The 17,051-nt window shown below is 40.2% G+C and overlaps 1 protein-coding gene across 1 annotated transcript; it reads left to right on the top strand.

The window, feature by feature from the left end:
- Positions 1 to 1,391: 1,391 nt before the first annotated feature.
- Positions 1,392 to 1,835, top strand: LOC142169003 (uncharacterized). Its single transcript, XM_075230195.1, has one exon. It carries the CDS (start codon positions 1,392 to 1,394, stop codon positions 1,833 to 1,835), a length of 444 nt encoding a protein of 147 aa, XP_075086296.1.
- Positions 1,836 to 17,051: the final 15,216 nt, after the last annotated feature.

Here is a 17,051-nt window from a genome sequence, read left to right as displayed (position 1 = left end):
CATGATATTACCTATCGACCGTGAACGGCCATAAAGTCATAGGTCCTTGCCGACTTCGTCGCTGACTTCAGTGCGTAAATAATGCCTGAAGTAGAAAAGGAAGCCGTCCACACTTCTTCCCAAACACAGGACCTCTGGGTCACCGACGGTGCATCTAACGCGTCGGGGTCCGGGCTGGGACTCATTCTCGAAGTTCCAACAGGCGAAGTGATTCGCCAGTCAATAAGGTGCCCGGACATGACTAACAACGAGGCCGAGTATGAGGCCATAATTGTAGGATTAAGACTAGCACTCAAATATGGGACGAAGAGGCTGAGGTTGCGCTGCGATTTTCAGCTCATGGTCAACCAAGTCACAGGAACTTTCCAAATCAAGGAGCAGAGGTTACAAAAATATTAGACCGAAATTTGCAAACCACTAGCCCAGATCGATGAATGTCAGCTTGACCAGATTCTCCGAGCACAGAATATCGAGGCGGATGGCCTCGCCAAATTAGCAGCAGCCACTAAAAACATTACAACAGGAGACCAAAATGTGATGCACCTCCTCAAGTCGTCGATAGGCCAAATCGGGGTAAGAACCATAAACCTGACTTGGGACTGGCGCAACCGTATTATTATATATTTGCAGGACGACATACTCCCCAATGATAAAAAGAGGCCAAGAAGCTGTGAATGCAAGCATCTAGATATAGCATCATTCACAACGACCTGTACAAAAAGACATATGGCGACTCTCTAGCGAAATGCTTAGGCCCAAATCAGACGGGGGTTGTCCTTAAAGAAGTACACGAAGGTCACTGTGGAGCTTACTCCGGCAATCGAGCTTTGGTCAGGTGCCTCATACGAACGGGGTATTACTGGCCCACCATGAAAAAGGAGGTCGCAGATTTCATGAAAAAATATGAGTAATGCCAGAAGTATGCCCCAATGATCCACCAAGCAGGCGGACACCTACACTCAGTAACTTCCCCTTGGTCATTCATCAAATGGGGAATGTACATCGTGGGCCCCCTCCCGGCATGGTGAGGTAACGTACGATTTCTCTTGGTTTTAACTGACTACCTCTCTAATGGGTGGAAGCAGGAGCATTCGCCCAAATATGCGAACAGGAAGTAATTGCCTTCATATGGAAAAACATCATATGCTGTTTCAGTCTCCCTAAAGAAATCAGCTGCGACAACGGACCTCAATTTGCGGGAAAGAAGGTCGCCGACCTTTTTGAAAAATGGCACATCAGAAGAATACTATCAATGCCTTACCACCCCGTGGGCAACGGGCAAGCGGAGTCCTCCAACAAGTCAATACTGAACATCATGAAGAAGAAGCTCGAAGACGCCAAGGGACTGTGGCCGGATATATTACCAGAAGTACTTCTGGGCCTACCAAATAATGCCAAAAACAAGCACAGGGGAAACGCCTTACTCATTAGTCTATGGGACTGATGCAGTAATACCAGTGGAGGTCGGGGAGCCAAGCCTAAGATACTTCCGTGAAAGCGGACACCAGAACGATGACAGTAGAAGGCAGGAACTCGATGAAGTTGAGGAACGAAGAGATATGGCCTACGTGAGGATGGTCGCCCAAAAGCAACAAGCAGAATGCTACTATAACACAAGAGCAAAGATCAGGCCACTTAAAGTCGGGGACTACGTGCTTAAAGCTAAAACACAAGCAAGCAAATATCCAAGGGAAGGCAAACTAGGAACAAACTGGGATGGCCCCTACAAAATCATGGCAGCAACAAGCAAAGGGTCATTCACACAAGCAACAATGGAAGGAAAGCAACTACCAAACAATTGGAACATTACACACCTAAAGTACTTCAACTTTTAAAGGACAAGGTACCCAAAGTTGCACTCTTTTTCCCTCACTCGAGTTTTGTCCCAATTAGGTTTTATCGAGGAGGTTTTTAACGAGGTGATGACGGGAATACTTCAGGATTGAAGTGCGCACAGACGAAGACATTGGGCGACTAGTTCATTGCTCGATCTTTCATTATTTTTCTAGTTTGACCAATGAAGGGAATAGATAGACCGGGACTGAGACTGAGCTACTAGCCAACGCCTAGAAAATATGTAAATCTCTCTAAGAATATGAACAAAGCACGAAAATATGAAGTTTATTACTGCTCTCCCCAAATAAAGGTTACATTCGACCTCATTCGAATTAACATCTAATCGGCCCACGGCCTCAACTAAATGAAGGTTACATTCGACCTCGTTCGAATTAATACCTACTCGGCCCACAACCTCAACTAAATAAAGGTTACATTCGACCTCGTTCGAATTAATACCTACTCGGCCCACGGCCTCAACTAATTAAAGGTTACATTTGACCTCATTCGAATTAATACCTACTCGGCACACGACCTCAACTAATTAAAGGTTACATTCGACCTCGTTCGAATTAATACCTACTCGGCCCACGGCCTCAACTAATTAAAGGTTGCATTCAACCTTGTTTGAATTAATACCTACTCGGCCCACGGCCTCAACTAATTAAAGGTTACATTCGACCTCGATCGAATTAATACCTACTCGGCCCACGACCTCAACTAAATGAAGGTTACATTTGACCTCCTTCAAATTAACACCTACTCAGCCCGTGGCCTCAACTAAATAAAGGTCACATTCGACCTCGTTCAGATTAAAACCTAATCGGCCCACGGCCTCAACTAATTAAAGGTTACATTTGACCTCGTTCGGATTAATACCTAATTGGCCCATGGATTTAACTAAATGAAGATTACATTCGACCACATTCAAATTAACACCTAATCGGCCCACGGCCTTAACTAAAGATGCGACATGTTCGATCTCGAACCAACACCTACTGGCCCTCGGCCATAATCAAACCTAGGCTTCGTTTCAACCTCGTTCAACCTACTCAAACAAATTTAGTATGACAAAGGTAACCAAGCAACAAAAATCAAAAAGCGGACGAACCCAAACAAATAAAAAGAGAAAGGTACGAATAACAAAACTAACATCCCATACTTAGAATATTTTTCTTTACAAAGGATTGAATACGCTCCTACAAAAATACACACGTATGCGGCTAGACAGAAAAAGAAAAATAACTAATCACCGCTTGACCCAACAGAACCTCTAGCTTGATCACCCAGACCATCTCCATATACCTCTTCGCCATCGTCATCGCCATTACCATCGCCATCGCCATCGCCAGCGAGATACTCACCCTCATATCAGGTGTCCTGTTCAATCCGATCCACGCCCATATCTTCCTCGTCATCACCGACTTCCGGTGTGGCAGGATCATAGCCAATAGCAAACCGAGCTTTACACGCATTAGCACAAGCATCCTTGAAGTCGGCTTCTGAGATAGCTCCCGCCCCATCAGATCCCTAAATATATCCAGCTAGGCCTCAGCATGAATCCATTCCTTGTACAAGTCCTGCGGAACATCAAGAAAAGCAGAGGAACGGGAAGAGGATGGCTGAGCCAATAACTGCGCCTTCTCGACCTCGAGAGCAGCAGCTTGATCACTAAGGCTTGAAGCCTCCTTTTCTAGCTCCCCTATCCACTCATCAAGTCGCTCCTCCCTGAGCCTGGACATCTCTTAGGCACTCTCCCGCTCAAAACGAAGAATGCGGAGCATGATCTCTAAAGCCTTCGCTTTTCTCGCAACCAACAACTGGGCCAACTCCGCCTTCTCCAAACCCACTGCCTTTTCAATGACCTTTCCACTCAGAGCGTCCGCTCTTAGTCGACATTCTTCGAGCTTGGCACGCAATGAAACCACCTGGGCCTGAAGATCAGCGCACTGGGCCTCGACCCCCTTGCTCACCTCAAGTTCTTCTTCTTTGTCCCTCAACGCCCCTTCGAGAACGCTGTATTTTTTGATGACCCTCATCAACTCATCATCTTTTTCCTTCAGTTCACCTTAGAGAGCCTGGAAATTTTCGCTCCTACCGAACCGCCTACAGATCTCACTGTGCTTATCATGGTATTAGCGATATTTCTGCTCCATCTTTTGGAAAATGGCCTTATACCTCTCCTCTCGCCGGGCGCTCTTGATCTCCAAAATCATGGTCTGAAAGAAAGACAGAAAATGAGGAGTAAGAACGAAACGTTGAACTCGACTTAAGAAACGGAGAGAAATCGGAAAGCTTACCCTAAGAGTCAGGACGGCTATGCTACTCGATAAAGTGATATCCTTAAGCTTCTCAAGGGTTTTACCCTCTACTTCGGAACAGAGGGGACCAAGAGAAGAGACCGCGTCCTCCGTGTCAACCAGCAAATCTCAGTCCAAGGGGATAACAATAATCCGCGTGGTCCCCTCCAATCTCACCTCAAGTCGGGTAAGCCCTTCCCCATCATCCTCACTTCCTCGGCATCCATATCGGAGCCCGTATCGTAACCTTCTTCGGCTATGCTTTTTCCTTTTGTGTCAACCCGGGAAGAAGGATCCTTGGCTGGTAGCGAGGTCGATGTTTCATTTCGCCGTAAGTTGTCAGGGACTCTTGCCGACGGCCCTTCAAAATCCGTCATGGTCTCAGGGAGAGACGTACCCTCCTCGGCTCCTGACGACAGCAGAATCGCGGGCAATAATTCGGCGTCACCTCCAAGTTCTATGGTCACCGTTTATCGCACGACAAAATCCCCCATCACCGAACTCGCCGCCCGGATAGCCCCTTCGCCAATATCCACATATCACCTCTTACGGGGAAGCAAGTTATCACCATTCAGCGACGATTCCTCCTCATCGTCCTCGTCTATTAGATGATGCAAAGGGGAAGTCGAAATCCCTACTGGAGGAATAGTCGACGACCGAGCATACCTCACCACAGCAAAAGGAACAGAAGCAGCCTTCCTCTTACGAAACGCCGGACCAGGAGCCTTCTGCCTTCTCAAAGGTCCTCAGGCTGAAAATGAAAAATTAGAAAACTATCACTTCCTGTACAAAATCGCAACAAGCAGGCAACCATGAGGTCAAAACGGTATAGCCAAAAGGTAATAATTATATATGCATAAATAAATACATTTATACGAACTCACCGGTCACGAAAGGTGCATGCCCGAATTTCTTGATAAAGGTCGGCAATTCACGAATTCTCACTATGTGAGGCAAGACCTGGCTGACCCAGTCATGAATGTCCCCGACCAAAGGAGGGGACGAAGTCTCAACTGCACGAAGAAGGGATGGGATGTTAGACTACGACTAAAGCAGGAAAAATAAATGCTCGGCAAAAAGATACTTACGGGCGTAATTCCAAGCCTCAGCGAATCCGCTCGCATTGACCACCACGTCCTTAGTCTTGACGAATAAGTCGTCAAGCCAGAACTGGTGATTTGCCTTATCGTCCATCTTCACCACCAAACGTTTACTTCCTCGGTGGTGAAGGTGCAGCATCGTCCCCCTATAGAAACTAGGTATCAGGTGGCGAAGTGAGACTCCATGGCCAGCCAACTTCGCATATTTTGTCAACATACGGATAAGCTTGTAGATGTAAGCGGAGAGTTGGGCCGGGAAAATGCCGTAGTAGCGGCAAAATTCCTCCGCCAATGGGAGAAGAGGAAAGGAATAGCCTACATAGAACGGATACGCATAGAACGCGAAATATCCTGGGTGATGTACCTGTACCACATCGCGCCCCACCGGAATCAGATCAATGTGAGCCAGAATATTGAACTTTATCCTAAACTCAGCGAGGTCGACCTCGTTCATCATTGACTTCGAGGCCTCAGGATCATCTTCAGGCAACTTCGAAAAGTCAGATCTAATCTTTTCACTGTGAGGAATTATTTCCTCCACCGTAGGAAACCTCTCATCTTCAAGGGCAACAGAAACACCATCGTCGTTAGGAGGCATACGTACCACCAAGGGGGTAGGGTCAGCCTCCATGCCGGAACCAGAAGGTACGTTAACCATATTTGTGAGAAAAGATGTTTTAAGCACAGAAGGATTGAAAGCTGTGAGAATCGCTAAAACCACTATGAAATTTCAAACAATGGAGGAAGAAGAAGATGCTGAGTTTGCTGGGTACTAGAAGTTTCGTAAATGTTAGAACGTTACTCACGCACCCCTATTTATAAAGATGCATGCATCAAAACCAAGAAATTGACCATCATTGCGTGACACAGCAACTGAAGCATCAGGCTCTATCAGAAGGCGCGCGCAAAATGAAGCAGGGTCTCGGGAAATTGCGCCATAATGACATCAGCCGCCATGATGTCACCTTGATTCGCGAGATTTGCGACCCCAGAACTTACGGTTTATAATAGGACACGTCGCTTACTCGCCCCTAATCACTATGGCCCATCCATCTTATCTAAACACTTCGGTCATGTATACAGAGTCCGCTCATCAAGGCTTTCTGACGTCGGCCTTAATAAGCGGAGGGACTAACTGTATAGGTTAAAATCCGTCTCTAGGAAATTTAGCGTAATATGTCATTAAGGAAAGAATTAGTCGAGCTCGCCCAAGATGCAGCAAAGTCATTGGCCGAGGTGTTGACAGGAGTTGTAGTCGAAATTGTCAACAAGGGTCGAGGTCGAGATTGTCAACAAGGGTCGAGGTCGAGATTGACTATTGACGATAAGACTTGTAACGGCTAATTTGTCAGGATAGGATATTAAGAGTGAATATTCTATTGGATATTCCCTTCATTTGTACTATTAGGATTTTCTAGAAAAATGCCCCATATATGGAGAAAAAAGAGACCATGATAGGGGCATATAATATTCATTTTGATAAGATTACTTTTGAAAAGAAGATTCTCTCTCTCTCCCTTGCAAGAATACAAAAACTACCTTTTGATAAGATTCTAGTTCATATTATTCCCCACCTTTTCACCAGATACGAAGATTGTTCATACAAATCTAGGACCCATCGGTCACTCATCATTGTCAGGAGAAACCTTGATTTAACACATCTATTATTGAGTGAATTATTTTTCTCATTTACTTAAATGTCATTTATTACCATTTATTGTTAATTCTATCTCCATCAATGTTCATGCTTTAAGAATCTTATGCACTTGTCCTCATCAACTATCTACGGGATTTGTCCCCACCTGCTGCATGTTTTAGAGATTAGTATCTAGAGTTATTATCCTTAACTAAATTTAACTCATTATATAAATTAAACAGTTTAACTGAAAATTACACTTTTTGATCAAACACCGAGATTAATAATGAAAAGATTGTTATACACGAATTACTTACTTTAAAAAGGTATTTCTTTTTGTATCCAATCAAAGCACTATATTACCTTATGATAAATTTTATCTTAGAGTAATTTCTCCAATACCATCAATCAAACGACTTCTTTAAGGTATTGCTTGTGAAGTTGATGCTCTGGGAGAAGCCAACTATCTGGTTGCCCTTGTGGTCAGTGGCGTAGCTATTCATAATTAACTTTGTTCTCTTTTCTCCAATCAAATGGGTTTGGTAATATTTCAAGATAAATAATTGAGACAAAGAAATTGTTCAATTATCCTCTTTTATTCGTGTAGTGAAACTTGCTTTACTAACTTTCAGCAACAAAATTTATCAAGAGTGACTTGTGAATTCGAATAGATGATGAATTTTTAGGTTGTCTAAAATTTGAATATTCTTAGCAAAATTTCTAGCCTTGTGATCCCTTCGTCACTTCGTCATTTAAAGGGGGTGGAAGGGAGTAGAGGGCGCCATAAGTAGCAGCGGGGGTTTTGATATTTGATTGTCTTCCAGCTAATTAAGGTAACATATTCAGTTGCCCCAACAATCACTAAATTTTCATACGCTGTTTATTTCTTCTTTTCGAAGTGGTTTTTTTGGTGTGTGGGCAGATTGTTGTTTCTATTTTACCATAAATGGCCAGAGGCAGAAAGGAATAGAGATCAGACCATTTAAGAATATAGTGTTATATGTTTGTTTTTTTTGGTTCATAAACAGGGCATGTAGCGACATGCTAAGTAAATTTGACTGAGACAGTGCGAAAAATAAAAATAAGCTTGCATACCATTTATTAGCGAACCAAAACATTGACTACAAAATTGCTAATGGCACAACAGATACACAAAAAGGGTAATCAATATTTATAACTCATTTAGTAATTTACAAAATAATCTCAATATAGATACACATACAAAAAACGTAGCATTCACGCCTAAATTCAAGCCTAATGAAACTAATGAACTTTCAACTTCCAAAATTCATGTCGAACCATATTCAATCAACTCCGAATGACCTCAAATTTTGCGTTTAAGTCCCAAATGACACAATGGTCAAATCCGAACCCTATATCAACAAAGTCACTGGTCAAATCTCCCAACCTTCCAAACCTTCAACTTTCCAACTTTCACCAAAAAGCACCAAATCAACCTATGAAAATCCAAATTCATATCCGGACATATTCCTAAGTCCAAAATTACCATACGAAACTATTGGAATTATCGAAACACCTTTACGGAGTCGTCTACACAAAAGTCGAACTCATGTCAACTCTTTCAACTTAAGCCTCCAACCTCCCAATTCACTGCACAACCTTCCCGGAACTAATCCAACCATCCCGGCAAATCACATAACCACAAATGAACGTTGAAGAAGCAATAAATAGGAAAACAGGCTACAATACACAAAACGACCGGTCAGATCGTTACATCCCCGACCGGATTTTATCAAGGGTTCGTTTGGTTTTGGGCCTGGGGTAGCTGTGCTTGAGATTTGGACCAATTTTGGTCCAGATTTTAACCTCACTTTGGGCTAAAATTAAAAAAAATACATAGAAATTAATTTACAAATAAATAGAAATGCCTATAAAATGATTAAAAAAATACTATTTTGAAATTAACACTTTTAAAATAATAGATTGTAATATAAAATTTCTATTTTAACCTAAATATCATAATAAAGACAATTACTGAAAAATATTGGCTATTATTGCGAATGATATGCAAATGAATAAAAAATACAAATGTAATTATATAAAATGATGTAAATTATTATAAAATATGCATGGAGATTTAAATAATTAGTTTGGACAATTAATCACTCAGAATAATTTTAAGAGAGTAATTAATAAATATTTACCAATTAAAATGCCAAAATTAATTTAAAAACCTTACAAAAATAAAATAAAATTATTTTTAGGAAACTTTCATGATAATAATTTAATAAATGTATAAAAGATTGATATTTAAGATATGTCATGGAATAATAATGTAAGAAAATACTCTACAAATATTATTTTAAATGTACAAAAATATATTATAGGATATATTGGCTAAGTGACAAACATGAGGGTAAAATTGAGTATCAATAATTATTAAAGTTTATTTCAGTATATTTGATGTTGGCTTGCCGAACAAGTAATGTTAGGCGCCATCATGACTTTGATGGAATTTGGGGTCGACAATACATAATATTGTTAGAGACAACGTACGACTAACAACATAAATATAAAGCAAAGAACTAAAAAACAACAAATCAATATCGAATAGAAGTCCAAGCCTTGTCATGAATTAAGCCGATATATTGCATGAATTGGGCCCTTGCAAATTTTTATTTGGGATTTTTTTCTTCCTATACAATATTTGAAATTTATTTACCAAAATTGTCCTAGTTTTGTATATTACCCGCCCTAAACAAGGATTACTTACAAATTATATACAATCCATTATTAGTGCCTTAAATTAGGGGATTCAGTTATACCCATTTTCTTTTTTTTTTTCTCCTCTCCTCTTTCCTTGTTTTTCTTCCCCCTTAATTGCTTGTAAAATTAAGGAAAAATCTTTTTAGAGTGATAAGGAAATGTCAAAAAAATTCTGCCGCCTTAATTGCTTTTAACAAAACTTGGCTCTATGAATTTTACAAGAATTTGCTTCCTTAATTATCATCATCATACACTGTTTTAAGGGGAAAGAACAGTGTATGATCTTCTAATAGAAATTTGCTGTTCTTTTTCGCTTTCGTAGATAGAACTACTGAGGATCTTTTGATTCTTTTTCTCTCGTTTTCCTTCTTTCCTGGGGATTTTTACATAACTCAACTGCTCACTGATATGCAATGACCAAGTCTTTACACTATTTTCTAGGCAATATCTTGCAAATTACTTTAGCTTATAACCAACCAAAAGGTTCGACTTGACAATTTATTTTTTGAGAAAAGAGTTCTCCACTGCCATTGGCACCATCAAATACTCCATCACAATCTTCATCTAAAAGTACATGAGTAGCTTTGGAATTTATTCTCTACTTTTTTTCCTTAATAAATCAACTGAGAAAAGAATAATGTATGGTACATCAACATACAAATTAAAAATAAATTTCGTATAAATCTAATGCAAATTTGAATATCTACAACAACATACATAGTAAAAATAAATTTCATACAACTAATTATATAGTATACAACTTATTTACAACTTATCTACAACTTTCATACATTATTTATACCGAGTTAAATACAACTACAACATCATAGAACTTAAATATAATTTTCATACAAATTTTATACAATTTGTCTTTTGTATATTTTGTATCTGATTTGTATATATTTTGTATGTGGTGTGTGTTTCTTTCTCTCTAAAATTCCAATCAAAACTTTCTATCTTAATACAATTTTGATACATATCAACAACTTTATGTAAAAAGATAGTATTGATAATTTAAATACAAATTTTATACAACGATTCATACATTATACAACTATTTTTCAACTTTCATACAATAATCAAATAAAAAAATATATATATAACTACAACAGAATACAATTTATATACAATTAAAATATAACTTTACTACAATTTCGTAAGTATATTGTATGTCATGTGTTCTTCTTCTTCTTCTTCTTCTTCTTCTTCTTCTTCTTCTTCTTCTTCTTCTTCTTCTTCTTCTTCTTCTTCTTCTTCTTCTTCTTCGAGTTTAAATCTGAAATTCAGCCAAAATCAAGTCTAATCTTCACCAAACACCCTCAAAATTGAGATATAAACTCCAAACAATATTCTCAAATGTTTGCAACAACACCCAATCCAAACAAATAATGATTTTTGAAAACCCAAATTCAAATTCAAAGCTTTTTAATGGCTGTCAATGGTGGAGAGTCAAACACCTTCAAATTTATTGATTGACAATTTCAATTTGAACACTAGTTGTGCAACATGAATTGAAATTGCTATGTTAAAACTCTACAGTAAAACGATTGAAATCCAATGATAAATTCCATTAGAAATATATACAACATGAAAGGATAAAAAGTAGAGAACATCAGAGGAAGAAAAATTGGGGAAAGAACAGAGAGAACAAGGATGAGAAATAATTGATTCCTTATTCAATTCCTAATTTAAAGGGATACTTATTTAAAACTAATTTGTATATAATTGGTAAATTGTATATGGCCATGTAATTAAATTAAAACTTAATTAGGGAGGGTAATAAAGTTTCATATGTAGTATAGGAAGGTAAAAATTTCTTTTCATTAAAACCTTTGTTTCATTGCCGTAATATATTTTACCACTTGATCCCATATATATCCTTGTATACTGGAAGAATCAGACGAGGCACCATTGTGAGGAAAATCGAATAGATACTTATCCAACGATGACAGAAAAATACACCAACCTAATAACATTCACTATATTTCTACCATACACCACTGGATGCATACAACTATTTATAGGTACATTCAATCCCACACATGCATATATCATTCCATATAAGCATTTAACAAAACATATACAAATCGTCTATTAATACTAACATCATTAAAACACAACACATACATGCACCGTTTTAAATTAGCATTTAATAACACGTATTATACTAAACTTAATACAATGCATCACCCCCTTTACAAATATACCTTTGCCAAATGCAAACCGGATACGTGTAAAAAAGATCAGTCAATTGGACGCCAGAAAGAAAAAAAAGGCTGATCACTTAATGCTTAGCCGCAAAACCAACCAAATTCCTTCGAAATACCCTTAAAATCATAAAGCCTAATAAATCACAAAATAGATATCCTCAATACTCGAATGAGAGGCACCTAATTCCACTTCTAAAAATACCCATGCACGTTCTTTTATTATATATAAAAGAATTTAATGCTGAGATTAAGTGCTCCAATACCATCAATCAAACGACTCCTTTAAGAGTTTTAAGGAGTTGCTTGTGAAGTTGCTCGTGGAGAAGCCTACTGTCTGGTTTCCCTTGTGGCCGGTCAGTGGCGTAGCTACTCATAACCAACGTAACTCTGTCCTCTTTTCTCAAATTAGATTGATTTTGTGATCTTTCAAGATAAATAGTTGTATACGGTCAAAACCTATTTCGACCTTCATATGATTAGTCAAGATTGGAACATAATGGACCTAAGGTCATCTTCATAATATCGAGATGAGATCTGAATCCAGGTTACCAAGCTCAAATTTCTGGGACCGATCAACTACCGAGCTCGAGTCCAAATCGAACTATGAAGTGAAGCGGTGTCATCGAGCTTAAAACCAACCAATATCAAGCCTGATTCGATACCGAGCCCCGAGTCAATATTGAGCTCGAGTCAATATCGAGCTCGAGTTAATATCGAGCTCTAAATCTGAAAATTGACCAATACCAAATCCGACCAAGATCGAGCCAAGAGACAAGAGCCGTTACAGCCGCACTCAGGGAGAGAATCTCGGCGAGAATTAGAGAAAAGCTAATCTATCATGGGAACCCCACTATGTATTTTTAATTATATCTAAAGTAGGATTCCTCTACTATAAGAGGGATAGCTACTATTTCTGTAAGGGATCCATCATTAAGGCATTGATACACTCTCATATTATTGATATTCACAGAAAAAAATATACTGATATTCATAAAGAGATTATCCTTTTTTGGGCTTTGTATATTAATTCGTCTTGCTTGTTCATAAACCGTTTTCCACTCAGTTTGGTTTGTATTTTATTTTTTATACAGTCAATACTCAATATATTTCTACTTATTTTCCGATTTGTGCCAAGTTACACCACGTATCCTTAGAACTACGTATAAATTCAACTCTATTCGTTTTTCGGGTAAACAGTTTGGCGTCCACCGTGAGGATAAGGATAACAGTGGTTATTTGGTACGAATCTCTGTAAAATACACCATTTTACGCTTGCTCTCGGAAGTATCTTTAATTTCAGGTTGAAAAGGACGAATTCTTAATTAATGGCCCTACCTATCGACAACGAAGCTAGCCTTCAAGATGAGAACAACAACTTAACCCCCCGGGGTGGAAGGCCACTCGTTGATCCCGTTGGAGCTCTGGTCGAAGAGCCAATAGACGTTAATTAACATGCGGCCATCGAGGCGAACCAACGTTCCGACCCTGAAAATAGCATTCATGGTGGAACTCGGTCTACTGCTCGAAATACCCAAAACGCTGAGGAAAATGGAAACAGCTTGCGTATGATTTTTGAGATGTTGCAAGCTCAACAAGTAGCAATAGCCTAGTTGAAGAGCCAAACCCGGGCAGCGACCAGACTCGAGCCCAGTCCACCCCAAGAAATCACCCACAAAACGGGGCCAGCTATAGTAAGGTCAAATGAACAAGAATCGGGGACTAATCCCGAAATTGTAAAGATGCTCCAAGAACTTACAAAACGAATAGAGTCAGGAGAAAGGAGGATCGAGGCAAACGACAAAAAAGTAGAAACATATAACTCCAGGGTTGATCAGATCCCAGGGGCACCACCAATATTGAAGGGCTTAGATTCCAAAAAATTCGTACAAAAGCCTTTCCCTCCGATCGCGGCTCCTAAACCGATCCCAAAGAAGTTTCGCATGCCCGAGATTCCTAAATATAGTGGAACGACCGACCCCAATAAACATGTCACCTCTTACACATGTGCCATCAAAGGGAACGATCTAGAGGACGATGAAATCGAATCTGTATTATTAAAAAAATTCGGTGAAACCCTATCAAAGGGAGCAATAATTTGGTATCATAATTTACCGCCTAACTCTATCGATTCTTTTGCTATGCTTGCAGATTCTTTCATAAAAGCACATGCTGGGGCCATAAAGGTCGAGACCAGGAAATCAGACCTATTCAAGGTAAGACAAAAGGATAACGAGATGCTAAGAGAATTTGTATCTCGTTTCCAAATGGAATGAATGGATCTACCACCAGTCACAGACGATTGAGCTGTTCAAGCTTTCACTCAAGGTCTAAACGAACGAAGCTCGATGGCTTCACGGAGGCTGAAGCATAACCTGATCGAGGACCTAGCTATTACTTGGGCCGATGTGCACAATCGGTATCAATTCAAAATAAGAGTCGAAGACGACCAGTTGGGTTCTGGGCCCATTGTTAAAAGGGACATCAATTGAGAACCAAGGCCGATCAGGGATCGATACCGACCATATAGTGGAGACCATAGGGGAAACGAACCAAGGCATAACCCCATAAAAGGCAATACAAGAAGCGATCGAGGCCAAGGGTCTCGGGGGCTGATGAACATAAATGGATTCGAACGGCATATCGGACCTTAGGAAGCACCACTGTTATCGGAGTATAACTTCAGCATTGATGCATCAGCTATCGTGTCGGCTATCAGACGCATCAAAGATACTAAATGGCCTCGACCTCTGCAGACCGACCCTACCCAGAGGAATCCCAATCAAATATGCGAATATCATGGCTCTCATGGCCACATAACGGAAGATTGCAGGCAACTGAGAGAAGAGGTAGCCCGGTTATTCAATAAAGGGCACTTTCGAGAATTTCTAAGTGGCAGGGCCAAAAGTCATTTCAAAAACAGGGATTTCAGTAGACAAAACGAACATGAAGAGCCATAACACATCATCCACATGATCATCGGTGGGATCGATACCCCCAGGGGTCGGTGCTTAAACGTACTAAGATGTCGATTGTAAGAGAAAAGCGATCACGGACTCAGGATTACACCCCTGAAGGAACCTTGTCCTTTAATAACGAAGACGCGGAAGGAATCATGAAACCACATAACGATTCACTGGTAATATCTGTACTTATAAATAAAACTCAAGTTAAACGTGTGTTAATTAATCCAGGTAGTTCGGCCAATATCATTCGATCGAGGGTCATAGAGCAACTCGGTCTACAGGACCAGGTCGTGCCCGCAACCTTGGTACTAAACGAATTCAATATGGCATGTGAAACTACTAAGGGCAAAATAATCCTTCCAGTTAACATGGCGGGGACCATCCAAGAAATGAAGTTCCACGTGATCGAAGGCGATATAAGATACAACGCCTTGTTCGGAAGGCCGTGGATCCACAATATGAGGGTTGTACCCTTGACCCTCCACCAGGTTTTGAAGTTCCCAACATCGGAGGGAATCAAAACAATCTATGGGGAGAAACCAGCCACAAAAGAAATGTTTGCCATCGATGAAGTGATTCCGTTATCATCATTATCATCAGCAAAAGGATCGAGTTCAAAAGAGGAACGAAATACCAAATAGCAATCACAAGCTTCAGCTTCGACCCAATTAGAAGACTGGCAAAGACGATGAACATGGGGTCCCTTGATCTTTTGTGGTCCCCGATGATTCCGACGCTAACCAATCAACGGTCGAAGAACTGGATCAAGTCATACTAGTCGAATATCTGCCCGAACGAAAGGTATACCTGGGCACGGGGTTAGATCCCGAGTTCAGGAGAAAGCTTATTCAATTTCTTATAGCTAACATAGACTGTTTCGCCTGGTCCTATCTTGACATAACAGGGATCCCACCGGGAATCACCACTCATAAGCTAAGCTTGGACCCAAAGTTCCACCCGGTAAAACTAAAAAAAAGGCCCCTAGTCCGAGGTCAAACACGCCTTCATCAAAGATGAGGTAACCAAACTTCTTAAAATAGGGTCCATTCGGGAAGTAAAATACCTCGAATAGCTAGCAAATATGGTGGTAGTCCCTAAAAAGGGTAACAAGCTTAGAATGTGTATAGATTATAAAGACCTGAATAAAGCATGCCCTAAGGATTCTTTTCCTTTGCCTAATATCGATCGTATGATCGACGCCACGGCCGGCCACGAGACTTTCAGCTTTCTCGATGCCTATTCCGGGTACAACAAATACAGATGAACCCGAAGGATCAGGAAAAGACCTCATTTATCACTAAGTACGGGACCTACTGTTATAATGTAATGCCATTCGGCCTAAAAAATGCTGGTGCAACTTATCAACGCCTAGTAAACAGAATGTTCGAAAAATAAGTAGGAAAATCAATGGAGGTTTATATTGATGACATGTTATTTAAATCCCTACGAGCAGAGGACCATTTAAAGCAATTGCAGGAAAAATGTGCTTTCGGGGTTGGCTCGGGCAAGTTTCTCGATTTTATGGTATCCAATCGAGGAATCGAGATTAACCCCGATAGAATCAAAGCAATCGAGGACATCACAGTGGTAGATAATGTAAAGGTCGTGCAAAGGCTAACAGGACGGATAGCCGCCCTGGGACGATTCATTTCGAGATCCTCGGATAGGAGCCAACGATTTTTCTCTTTTCTTAAAAAGAAAAGCAATTTTTCATAGACTCTGGAATGTCAGCAGCCTTTGGAAGAGATAAAACGGTATTTATCAAGCCCTACATTGCTTCATACCCCGAAGGCAGACGAACATCTTTATCTGTATCTAGCTGTCTCGAAGATAGCGGTAAGTGGAGTCCAAATTCGAGAAGAACGAGGTACGCATATCCCTATATATTATGTCAGTCGAACTTTAGGTGAGGCCGAAACTAGATATCCATACTTAGAAAAATTAGCGCTTGCTTTAATAAGTACCTTTAGGAAACTAAAACCATATTTCCAGTTCCATCTGATACATGTTGTAACAACTTATCCTCTACAAAATATTTTACGCAAACCTGAGCTTCCAGGGTGATTGGCCAAATGGGCAATAGATATCGGCGGGTATGACATCGAGTATCGACCTCGAACCGCTATCAAATCTCAAATCTTAGCGGACTTCGTGGCTGACTTTACGCCGACCTTCATACCCGAGATTGAAAAGGATTACTAATAAAATTGGGTATCACTCCGAGAGTCTGGACCCTCTTTATGGATGGTGCTTAGAACGCAAAGGGGTCCGGACTGGGC

This window comes from Nicotiana tabacum, chromosome 14 (genome assembly GCF_000715075.1).
Source record: "Nicotiana tabacum cultivar K326 chromosome 14, ASM71507v2, whole genome shotgun sequence".
Taxonomy (NCBI): domain Eukaryota; kingdom Viridiplantae; phylum Streptophyta; class Magnoliopsida; order Solanales; family Solanaceae; genus Nicotiana; species Nicotiana tabacum.
Note: the sequence above shows the minus strand (reverse complement) of the source record. Positions and strands in the feature narration are given on the sequence as shown.

Bases quoted from the DNA above. Each gene is read 5' to 3' on its own strand.
- LOC142169003 (XM_075230195.1), top strand. From the start codon at position 1,392: ATGCCAAAAACAAGCACAGGGGAAACGCCTTACTCATTAGTCTATGGG.